This window comes from Armigeres subalbatus, chromosome 2 (genome assembly GCF_024139115.2).
Source record: "Armigeres subalbatus isolate Guangzhou_Male chromosome 2, GZ_Asu_2, whole genome shotgun sequence".
Lineage (NCBI taxonomy): Eukaryota > Metazoa > Arthropoda > Insecta > Diptera > Culicidae > Armigeres > Armigeres subalbatus.
In genome coordinates this window covers 171,836,359-171,849,503 of record NC_085140.1, presented here as the reverse complement: position 1 = coordinate 171,849,503, position 13,145 = coordinate 171,836,359, and the positions used below count along the sequence as shown (strand labels likewise).

The window sequence follows — 13,145 nt, the reverse complement described above, 5'->3', positions numbered from 1 at the left end:
CATGATTCATTGTAGGCATATGGTAACCTATATCATTTGCAATACGTAACAAAATGTTGACTGGGTTGTCCTTTCGACCTTTTGCCTTTCGGACTTTTGTCCTTTCGACCATATATCCCTAACCCTTTCCTTCAAACCACTAATTAAGGCACTCTGAAGCTAGGCTCTGGAGTTGACTTTTTCCTTATCCGAATAGGTTTGATGGTGATTCCGCACAAAATCCAATGCATTCCAAAATAAGGTTTCCCTTGATTCGTCTAGGCCCGATAGCGAATCGGTCACCGAAAGGCACATTCAAGAGATGTATTTTATCAGCTCAAATAGATCCAGTAGTGCATTAATTTACACAAAGAAAATCATGTCATTTGCCTAGATTTATTGAATTCTTTTAAACTTATTAAAATTTCAAGGTTTTTCCAGGAACCATATAACCTCTTACTCTTATTACGATCTTTATTTCGAACCTCTGCCATTTTTATTTGATTTTGTCGTGTTTCTCAAATAACCCCCTTCGTTTTTTATTAAAAAGGAGGAGCACATTGCAGGTTTAGGCACTGAACGTCCACACTACGGCTCCGCTTGTGACCAAACGGAGGCCCCACAATTTTGTGAACGTATGCTTTGAACAGCTGAAAAATATCTCCTTCATCTTTAATCTTTATGTTCGACAGCATGAAATAACCGTACTGGACACAACAAAAAATCACACATGTCCAAATAATAAATTGAGCAAATGAATATGCCGGAAAAGCTCAATTGTGATGTACATACTTTTTACCTTATAAACGATGATAAGATTGTTCGATCTGAAGACTAGATGACCGATTTGAGTACCTATTATGTTTAAAACACCGTTTAAATCATAACTTAGTATGGGAAGCACCTGTCTAGCGTACTGGATCAAGCCCCACCGATGGAAGTGGTTACCCTCCAATTCACTTTTCGAACTAAATCTTTCACATGTTGTGCAATTGCACAAATCAAGTTTCATACAGGGTTTCTAGATCCCTAATTTGGGATTGAATCTGCGTGTGAAGCACCTTTATTTAATGCCGATTTTTTTTAAAGCGGAGAAATAAATCTGCTTCAAACACATATTTGGAAGACATTCACTGTTTATGTTTTTATATATTTAAATTAAGCTTTTGAATTTCAAACGTAGGTATATAATGAACGTAATTTTTGAGCATGTTCAAGCCATCCATCGCCAAAAATCAAACCGAAGCTTATTACATAAGGAAAGCTAACAATGTAAGAACATTAACCGCTTTCAACCCTGGTTCCGTTCGCTAAAGATAACGACAGGTAGAATATGTAGCGCCATGTAACCGGCCTTCCTAGGAGGTTAGGAGAGCGAACGAGAAATAGTACCAATTTTGCAAGGAACTGACCATCAATCGTTGACGTAGAATGCATGCTCCCTGCCATGTTATCACTTGTTGCTGTCTGTTTTCGATATCAATTAGGCGCAGAAGAATTTTTATCTTTCAGGTACTTTCGGCAGCGGTTTTCGTTAGTAGTTATGAGAAGCTTGTTCGGAGTAAACGTTGCAAGTGCCACTAAGTGAAAAAGTAATGCTGACGAATCACATGAGTTGCTATTTGAGATCGGTGTTTGTGTTGATCCTGCTACCGAATAGTTTGAATGCCGCAGATGCTATTTGTGAGCGAATCGATTTCAATGATTTTAGTTCCTACAAAGTTCGACAATGCTCCGAAAATGGGAAAAGTATTCTACGCCTTGCTGCCTACGCAGGTTCTTCCCATTTTAGACCCTACCGAGATAATGTAATTTACTACTTGACGAACGATGTCGCAAATATCAGTTGCTGCGAATCTACTGAAAGTTTTTTCATGAATTCTTACACCGAAATAAGAATGATCTATCAGTTCACTTTCAAAACGGAGTGCACCCTGACGATTAGGGTATTGGATTTAGATCAACTCGATCGGCAAGGTTTGCCGACAGTGGCTCAGATCTGGACAACGCGTCAAGCAACACGAACGTGGAGTCTATTTTCCGGAAAGTTAGAAAAAGAAATTCAAAAAGCAAGACTGCAAGTGGAAGTTGATATGACTGAAGATGGAGATTTGGCTATTGAGTATATTACGGTTTTTAATCCGTTAGTATTAGAGAAGTTTTGCGTGGAACTGGACGAATTTTATGTGCCACCAGCTACTACCACTGTTCCTGCGTCTACGACCACAACTTCTACAACTACACCAACAACAACTACTACTACAACGTCTACAACCACACCAACAACTACAACGTCTACAACTACACCAACAACAACAACTACAACGTTTACAGCTACACCAACAACTACAACATCTACAACGTCTACAACTACACCAACAACAACAACTACAACGTCTACAACTACACCAACAACAACTACTACTACGACTACAACTACGCCAACAACAACAACAGCCACAACGTCTACAATTACACCAACAACAACGTCTACAACCACACCAACAACTACAACATCTACAACGTCTACAACCACACCAACAACAACTACCACTACGACTACATCTACACCAACAACAACTACATCTATTACAAGACGAACTAGAACAACAAGAACAACTACCCCATCTACCACTACTGAAGTCATTCTCAGTGAAATTTCTGAAACCACTACAACTACAATAACTCCATCTACAACAATCACTACATCTGAAAGAACGCCGGATCCAACGACAACAACAGCATTACTAGTTCCAACAACAAGCGCTACAATTCCGTCTACTACTGGCACAACGCCTACGTCAGATCCTGAAACTACGACAGCAACAAGCACATCAACAATATCAACCAGTAACAGCACATCTGCAACAACATCAGTCTCAATAACCATATCTCGTTCTACCACCACGGTTCCAACAACATCAATAGAAGAAATAACAAGCACAGAGTTGCCATCAACATCTACAGCGGAATTAGCCACATTTCCCAACACTATTGTTCTAACAACCAGCTCTTCAACTGAAACTTCCTCGATTGAAACTTCTGCTGCAACTGCCATTACGTCTTCGACACAAAACTCAACATCTCCTGCTGTTGAAAATTTTTCCTCTACGTCTCCAGTTACAACTCCCATGGAAGTGTCTACAACAAATACAATGGTTGCAATTACCACCCCTCTTATATCTACAACTAGCGAAGATTCCGAACCAGAAGAGTTTACCACGACCAGGCAAACGACGCGGCGAACTAGAACTACAACCAGAAGACCTACTTCGCCAACACCGAACGTCACATCAGAAGAAATTTCTACAACGGATGCCTTTCCTCCCACCACAGTTTCGAATGCCACTGCGACCGAGTCATCAACAGAAAAGACTTCTATTTCGTCCGTTTCGGCATCCACTACCAGGAGAACAAGTTCAACTCAAACAACCACGGTCACAGCTACACAATCCACTGCGGGTTTACCATCTACTAATTCGACATACTATACAATAACCCACTCAACTCAGAAACCATCAACGGAGCAAAACCTTGATATGCCAAACACAACAACGCTTAATTCTGTCTTCACTACTTCTGCAGATACACCCACTCCTACAACGCTTATCACCATTCAGCCTAATCCAATTCCGCCTTTCTCATTTCTCAATTTCCAATCCCAGCAAAAACCCTACGATGAATCAAGAGCCACATGGCTATCTATAACAGGAGTCTTCCTGCTCCTCCTCGTGCTCAGCTCGGCTTACGGAGTATATCTGTATGTGAGCTGCAAACAAATATCCCAAGTGGTCGAAAGGGAACTTGAGCTTGGCGAAGAGCACCCGAGCCAGTTATCCAGGGTATCCATCAACCATTACGTTAACCCCTTGGCTCAAGAAATCTATCAACGCCAACAACAACGCCGGGAACAATTCAGGCAATCTCGATCACGTCCTCGGCGATCACAACATCATGAAAGCCCCACTTCGTCTACGAGCGAATACAGCAGCTATCAGGAGCACACTCGCAAAATCACCAAGCAGCCCATAATCCCACCAAGAACAAACGATCGACCTTTCTCGTTGGCTGAAGAGATCCGAAAAACCAAACTTAAAAATAAACTTAACAAATTTTGAAGCTGCACAATGTGACTGATTATTTGATTTTTTGTTTCATCGAAAGCGAAATCCAAAACAGAAGCTGATCTTCCTTATTACGGTCATAATCTTTGTCCCCAAAATCGATTTGTCAGACAAATAATCGCCAATCATCTTATTATTATCGTTCCATTAACACCAAACAGCTGGAAGACCGGCCAATCCTACGAATAAATTATGCAAATAACTTTCGTTTTTGCTGCCGTGTTGTCGGTGTCGGTACACATATCTACTAGGCTTGGAACCGGCTGTTCAGCAAACACAGATCAGTCATCGATTAACCGGGCAGCAGCCGCAAGGCAAAATGTCTCTCTAGGTAATTGAAAAGATAAACAGACTCGCGGTCACTTTCTTTGGGGAATTTGGACAGACAGCAGCAGTGGGTAAATACACTGTGTCAAAAAAATGTCCGAACAATGATGGCTCGGATAGAAATCCATTTATAAAACATATTTCATCAATCACACACTTGATTTCTTCTAGCCCTGAACGACATAGAACGGAACGGCGATAGTAACGGCAGTCGTGTCGTTGCCGTCGCCGTTCCTACGGAAATTCGTTACCGAAAATGTTTAAAATTTTTTTAGGAATTCCTGGATTAATTTTCAAAGCAATTCCCAACGAAATTTTCAATTAAATTCTTAAAGGAGCTTTCAACGGATTTACTTAAGGGTATTCCGAAGCAATACCTAGACGAACTTACTACCTCTTCTTTCTCTTCTTTCTTTTTTATCATTGAAATATGTTGAAAAAAATCTTTGGCATTCCGTAGGGCAGGCCTGCCCAACGTTTTCAAGACACGGGCCAATTTTCAGATTGACCACTTGCTGGCAGGTCAGACAATATTCGCTACATATTTTTTATACATTTTCAAATAAGGAACTGCTCCTTGAATTCATACCATGTACCCAAATCAATACCATACGAAAACAAAGAATTGGGGCGCAAATTGTTTTATTTCTCATTTTTGGGATTTTTTTCAGCAATGAGCACGCCAGATAACAACAAAACACGACATAAATTGAGCCTTGCCTGTTTTGCGAATGTTATTGATATAGGATCATGTTATTAATAATGAAGCAGATATCCTAACTAAAGTAAAATAGATTTTTTTTCCAGAATGGCATTTAGTTTTACAGAACGGCTAATTTTTTTTATGAAAAACTAAACACGATATTATTGCGCTTGAACAACCTTTTTTGAGTGCTTATTTTCTTTTTCTTTTTACATAACAGGACATGGAATTGTTGACTTCTTTCCAATACTCGACGCATATTGATTTCACAATCGGTGATCGAATTTCGCAAGCAGATATTCAAATTAACATCCTTTCATTCTTAATAAGAGTTTTTCTCACAGATATGTACTTCTGAAGAGAGAAATATCTTACAAGAGATGTGTTTTTCTGAAATTTAGAGGTGAGCTCGTTGTTCCATTTGAGGTCAATTATCTCCATATGAAACATTCGTGGTGTATAATTTACATCAGTTAACGGTGTGGTGTAAAAGGCTTGAAAACTCCTGTAGAAAGGTTTCGAGTTTACCAGCATATTCAACAGGTTTACAGGAACTGTTTTTTACCGGATTAGAGAAAAGTATCAGTTTTCGACAATCAATTGTACCAAATTATTTCAATTTTGTTTCGATAGTTTGCATGTTGGATAATGAACATTTGACATGTCGATCCCTGACCTGCAGCTTAATGTTCAAGTCATTGAGATGTTTGGTAACATGTAATATAAAGGCCAAGCTACTCACTCGTACAGCATCATGCAGCTTGGGATTGATTTTGCTTGTAAAAATAGTGTAATTTTCTTTCGCTCTTAAGCAAAGTAGGGGTAATGACGGCTTTGGCAGGTTTTGTTCTATTATTGTCAGGGGGGTTTTATGACTGATTATGCTCAAATTTGGCCCAAACATTCTTTGCATATCAAAGAATATTGTGGCCAAATATCATAAAATTCGGTCGACAGGGGGGTTTTTCCCTGCCAATAATAAAATAAAACCTACCAAAGCCGTCTGTTCCCCTACCATGGGATAGCCAACGAACTAACACAACAAGCCTCTGGACTCTGCTTTCATTTTAGTCAACATTTGGAATTAGTGGTGGTTGAGTTTCTTTGCGTTGGTAAAGTTGATTTTTTTTAATAACGAGCATATCCTGCATCACGAATATTAATCGTTTTTGCTAAAAGATTTTTTTTTGTGAAAAATGCAATGTGCAAGGAAATATCACAAATTACCTTTTGTGACTGAATTATAATCGATTACCTAACAAATGAACAATTAAACAACTTACTTCAATTCTTAATTGTCACAACGCCAGTGTTCTTTCCCGTCATTGCTGGAGCTCCTTCGGTTGTTAGGCCTTAAGTTTTCAAAGAAGAGTTCAAGCTCTTTCATACATGTCTTAGAAGCTTCCCCAGGTCAATACCGGTAGTCGTTTTCTTCATTGGGATCAAAGCTGCCAATTCCTCTGTGATTTGCCAAAATCTCCGTATTGCCAAAATCTCATTAACAGCAAAACTGGCCCGTGCTGTATTATTCGACTTTTTTAGAGATTTTATTTTTTAATCAGTAATAACCGACAGTATTTATTACCACATGATAAAAAGGAGCTTCTCGTGCCAGATAGAAAAGCTTTCGTGCCAATTATGAAGTAGTTTTTCTTACACGCCGCGGGCCACAAAAAATGGACCCAAGGGCTGCATCCGGCCCGTGGGCCGTACCTTAGGCAGCCCTGGCCGTAGAGCTTCCCGGAAATGCCAAATAATATCTCTTTGAAATAAAATAAAACTAATAAAATAATGAAATAAAATTAAAAAAAAATGCTTGAAAATTGCAAATAATTCAGTAGGTATCAGGATTCCCAAGAATTTTTTTAGAAGTTTTTTTTTAATTCGAAAGAGAGTTGGGAACTCTAACAAATTTCCCTCGAAAAATTTCATCAGATCTTTGGAAATTATGTGGAAATATCAAAGATTTTCCCGTGAAACTACAGAGAATTTCTAGAGTAATTTCCGAAAATATTTTGGATAACCTCAGAAGAATTTATGTGAATATTCTGGATATTTCAAGCCGAAATTTGAAGGAACATTCTGATGTAGTTTAATAGATTCTTTTATAAAATTCTCATCGAAGGAATGTTAAAATCATAAAATTTTTCGAAAAAATACAAAGAATCTTCTTAAAGATACAGAAACAATTAAATGTCATGCCGATTAACGCCACCGGATAAAATGACCTACGGCGCCACTGCCGCCAAGTAAAGTTATGACAAATGCCGCCACCGACGAATGCTGCACACCACAACACTAGGTGGCCCCCGCTATGTTTAAAGGCAATCTTTATGCAAAGTTAATGCACCTCGGATGTTAAGCCGGTAGATCATAGTTTTTAACCTCTAGCTTAAGGATCTGTGTCGATTGAAATATTTCACCGGTGAAAATTTGACTTTTTACTATTTAAGAGGATATTTTTAACCTAAAAATCTATTCTGATTTTTTAAATTTTTTTAAAGCAAGTAATATAAAATCCCGACGCTTCAAGGAAAATTTTCATATAAAAATAATTTTCATATGATGATAGTAGCAGATGTTATACTAAAAATAATATTCACACCGAACACATACATTTAATTTTTCGATAGCGAATTCCTGTGTAACTGCATATCTCATACGTGTCTATTAAAAAAAACGGCAACCCTGCCCCGTCCACTTGTTACCATAGAAACAGAATTTAACACTGGACAGGTCAAGAAAGATGCTCGATTATATTTAAATTGTGTTCATAATCATCTTCTGAAAGGAGGAAACTATGACACAATTTAAGAGAAAACCCCTCCTCCAGCGCTACGTTAGCTGGTGGGATCTACCAAATTTTCAGCCCTGTAGCAAAAAACCATCAAGACAAATCTGTTGTCTGGATATCAGAGGTCAACGTAACCCATCACGCTCAACTTGGTTTCACTGGGCGCTACTGCCGAAGTCTTTTAATTAAACGGGGTGTTTTGAAAGGAAAATAATGCAATGGTTATTACAAGGTATTGGAGAGTCTACCACAGGTAGTTGATTGATGTTCTAGTGTAACATTGTTGCAATTCTATTCAGACGCCATACGACATTTTCGTAACAGTTTTTTAATAGTTGGATAACAGCTGGGCTACCAAACACCGAAAAATTTCTTATTTTGAAATTCCATGTTCTTGAATTAAGCGAATCACAGGGAGGCCTTACAAAGTATACGAAGCAAACAACGGAAGCCATCCACAGAAACTTCTATACTGTCTAGCAAAACTACAAAATGCCAGATAACCACGAACAGTATGCAAGTAAACTGTTATCCACGGTGGTAGCATATAACAGTGGTCACATACAGACGTCCATTGAGGTTTAATCAAGCTTGAAATACAGAACATAAATACTACTTTGATCTAGTTCGTAGTATTAATTTTTTGTTGATTTGAAATGTTAAAGAGTGATATTATGTTCTTAAATTTAATAATACTTCTTCTTATTGGCATTATATCAACCACTCTGACATATGCCGCCTCGGAGCTTAGTGTTCATTCAGCACTTCCATAGTTATTAACTGCGAGGTTTCTAGTCCAAGTTACCATTTTCGCATTCGTATATCATTAGGCTACGATGATACTTTATGCCCAGGGAAGGCGAGAATATATCCTAGACAAGACCGGGAATCGAACGCAGTCACTTTTAGCATGGTCTTGCAGTGTAGCAGTGCATCATACCGTACGGCTAAGGAAGGCTCCACATCTGTTAATAATAAACCTTAAGAACATTTAAAACTGGCAGTCATTTTAATATAACTTCTACTATTTTCATCATATGAAAAATGTTTTAATATGAAAATGTTTCATAAAGCATCAGGAACAAAAAGTTTTGTTTGGATTTTATATAACTTGTTTCAAAATTTTTTAAAAAAATCATCAAAGGTTTTTAGGTTTAAAATATTACCTTAAATAGTAAAAAAGTCAAAATTTCATCGATGAAATATTTCAATCGACGCAGATCCTTTAACTAGAGGTCAAAAACTATGATCTAACGGCTTAACATCCGAGGTGCATTCACTTTGCATAATAGTTGCCTTTAAACATAGCGTGTGGCCAGGTTTTTCAGTTTGAAAGAACTTGTCAGCGCAGCGAAGCGTTACAGTTTTCCAGTGGTTGGATTTCCAGAGAGAATCGACTATGACAAGTCTCGAGCAACGCACCTAGTTACTCGTCGTTACTTCTAATTGCCATCTCAAAAAGGAATTAACCAAATAAATAGACATTGACCAGTTAAGCATCCAGTGAATTCCGCATTTAAGTCCAGCATGAATAGGTTATATTAGCGGCTAACTCAATCTCCAGTAGAAGTTTATGCCCAATTGGATCACACTGTAGTATCTCTAGGATAGATGTACCAGTCATGTCCATAGCACCAGTTGTCGCACTAGTGCATTATACACCAAGGGTCCGCAAGTCGTCCTCCACATGATCGATCCACCTTGCCCGCTGTGCACCTCGCCTTCTTGTTCCCGTCGGATCGTTGTCGAGAACCATTTTCACCGGATTACTGTCCGACATTCTGGCTACGTGCCCGGCCCACCGCAGTCTTCCGATTTTCGCGGTGTGAAGGATGGATGATTCTCCCAACAGCTGATGCAACTCGTGGTTCATTCGCCTCCTCCACGTACCGTCCGCCATCTGCAACCCACCATAGATGGTACGCAACACTTTCCTTTCGAAAACTCCCAGTGCGCGTTGGTCCTCCACGAGCATCGTCCAGGTCTCGTGTCCGTAGAGAACTACCGGTTTTATAAGCGTTTTGTAGATAGTCAGTTTGGTACGGCGGCGAACTCTACTCGATCGGAGCGTCTTGCGGAGTCCAAAGTACGTACGATTTCCAGCCACTATGCGTCTCCGAATTTCTCTGCTGGTATCGTTATCGGCGGTCACCAGTGAGCCCAAGTACACGAATTCTTCAACCACCTCGATTTCGTCACCACCGATAGAAACTCGTGGTGGGTGGCTCACATTGACCTCTCTTTAGCCTCTTCCTATCATGTACTTCGTCTTCGACGTGTTGATGACTAGTCCAATCCGTTTAGCTTCGCTTTTCAGTCTGATGTAGGCTTCCTCCATCCTCTCAAAGTTACGTGCCATGATATCAATGTCGTCGGCGAAACCAAATAACTAGACGGACTTCGTGAAAATCGTACCACTCGTGTCAATCCCTGCCCTTCGTATTACTCCCTCCAAAGCGATGTTGAATAGCAGACACGAAAGACCATCACCTTGCCGTAACCCTCTACGGGTTTCGAAGGGAATCGAGAATGCCCCTGAAACTCGAACTACGCACATCACCCGATCCATCGTCGCCTTGATCAACCGTATCAGTTTATCCGGAAATCCGTTTTCGTGCATTAGCTGCCATAGCTGGTCCCGATCGATTGTATCATATGCGGCTTTGAAGTCGATAAATAGATGATGTGTGGGCACGTTGTATTCGAGGCATTTCTACAATACCTGACGTATGGCGAACACCTGGTCTGTGGTAGAGCGTTCACCCATAAATCCCGCCTGGTACTGCCCCACGAACTCTCTTGCAATTGGTGTTAGTCGATGGCATAAAATTTGGGAGAGTAGCTTGTAGGCGGCGTTCAGCAATGTGATTGCGCGGTAGTTGCTACAATCCAGCTTATCGCCCTTTTTGTAGATGGGACACACGACACCTTCCATCCTGTTCATCCTGCGGCAGAACCTCATCCTCCCAAACCTTGGTAATCACCCAATGCAGCGCTCTAGCCAGTGCTTCACCACCGTGTTTAAACAGCTCTCCTGGTAGTTGGTCAACTCCAGGGGCTTCGTTGTTTTTCAGCCGGCCGATCTCCTCCTGGATTTCCTGGAGATTCGGAGCCGGAAGTCGCATGTCCTGCGCGCGTGCTCCTAGGTTCATTACCAGACCGCCACCGTTGTCTGCCATATCGCCATTCAGGTGCTCTTCGTAGTGCTGCCGCCACCTTTGGATCACCTCACGCTCGTTCGTAAGAAGGTTCCCGTTCATGTCCTTACACATATCGGACTGTGGCACGTGGCCCTTACGTAAACGGTTCAACTGCTCATAGAACTTTCGTGCGTTATCAGCGCGGTACAGTTGGTCCGTCTCTTCACGGTCTCGATCTTCCTGCTGGCGCTTTTTCCTCCGGAAAATCGAGTTTTGTCTGTTCCGCGCCCGTTTGTATCGTGCCTCGTTCGCCCATGTGCCTTTTGTTATATTTTTAAAAATAGTTGTTCTTGATGGAGAAGGGTCCCATGTGGCCAAGAAGTACCCATTTGGCCAAATGCCAGGCCGAACAAATTGTTAGTCTGGAATCCATCTATGTAGTCGAAAGTCGTTGGGCCGAATAGGACATACGGCCGTATAGAACCATTTATTTATTTATTACCAGACTAAGGCCGGAGTGGCCTGTGCTGCACATTAAAGTATTCTCCATTCAACTCGGTCCATGGCTGCACGTCGCCAACCACGCAGAGGGTCCGCAAATCGTCCTCCACCTGATCGATCCACATTGCTCGCTGTGCACCTCGCCTTCTTGTTCCCGTCGGATCGTTGTCGAGAACCATTTTCACAGGATTACTATCCGATAAATATTCTGGCTACGTGCCCAGCCAACCGCAGTCTTCCGATTTTCGCGGTGTGAATTATGGATGGTTCTCCCAACAGCTGATGCAACTCGTGGTTCATTCGCCTCCTCCACGTACCGTACGTCATCTGCACCCCATCATAGATGGTAAGCAGCACTTTCCTTTCGAAAACTCCCAGTGCGCGTTGGTCCTCCACGAGCATCGTCCAGGTCTCGTATCCGTAGAGGAGTACCGGTCTAATGAGCATTTTGTAGATTGTCAGTTTGGTACGGCGGCGAACTCTATTCGATCGGAGTGTCTTGCAGACTCCAAAGTACGTACGATTTCCAGCCACTATGCGTCTCCGAATTTCTCTGCTGGTATAATCTTCGGCAGTCACCAGTGAGCCCAAGTACACAAATTCTTCTACCACCTCGATTTCGTCACCACCGATGCAAACTCGAGGTGGGTGGCACACATTGTCTTGTCACAATCTCTTACGTTGGCTCATTTTGTTCTACACATCCAAAATGGCATGTTACATATTGTAAACAGTTCGATTGATATTGTGTAACGCGTGTAGATCTTAAGGCCTAACTCCAGAAATTTCTTGGATGACTGAGGACCTCTGCCATATTCTACACATCCAAAAGGGCATGTAGATAGATGATGGAATATTTTTTTAATTGATTTGATGTTTCCAAAATGTAGGGGAAGATCCTCCAGTGCCAGACACATGGGCCATTTAACGAGCAACTCTCTAATTAACCCGATTATTTTTACTTGCATACCATTTACCAAAATATGATCATTAATGATTCATACTAACTATACGTTTATAGACGATGTATTTTGATGATGAGTTTTGGTGAAAAAACTCACGGTTCAGAAAAGTGTCTCCAAGTACCGAACACTATTGAATCATGTTGAAATATGACCAAGTTCCTGTTATATGAATTAAAACATCATTTAGCTACAATGATATGGAAATGCTAATATCATCTTCCAAACTTAGACGTACATGTTCATGATAGAATTAGAGCCGAAAGTATAGAATTCATAGTTCCGTTAGGATACGGCAGGCATGTAAATTGTTTTTATAGTTATGTCGATTTGAAAGCGAGCGGAGGGCAATATTTCTGATGGTATATATCGCACGACCTTCCTACTGTCAAACTCCCGTATGAAGGGGGAGGGGAGAATATCAGTGTGGAAGCTGATATATCTCCACTCCATCATTTAGTTACTATTCTAACAATTTTTCATTTGCTTTAAATTGTAGATATTAAAATGCGCCAATAAAGCTTATTTATCTCTCCAGCTTTAGTTCTTCAAATGCTTACCCTTTTCAACGATATCTTCAATTTTTGTTTCTGCTTATTTCTGTGGCTTTCTGAT

At 40.7% G+C, this 13,145-nt stretch overlaps 1 protein-coding gene across 1 annotated transcript; it reads left to right on the top strand.

Annotated features, from left to right (window-relative positions):
• Window positions 1-1,532: 1,532 nt before the first annotated feature.
• LOC134215496 (mucin-2-like) lies at window positions 1,533-4,097 on the top strand. The gene has a single exon (XM_062694680.1). The coding sequence runs from the start codon at window positions 1,575-1,577 to the stop codon at window positions 4,095-4,097; it is 2,523 nt and encodes an 840-aa protein (XP_062550664.1). The 5' UTR covers window positions 1,533-1,574.
• Window positions 4,098-13,145: the final 9,048 nt, after the last annotated feature.

What these genes read in the sequence shown, in the direction of transcription:
- LOC134215496 (XM_062694680.1), top strand. Translation starts at nt 1,575, where the DNA reads ATGCTGACGAATCACATGAGTTGCTATTTGAGATCGGTGTTTGTGTTG.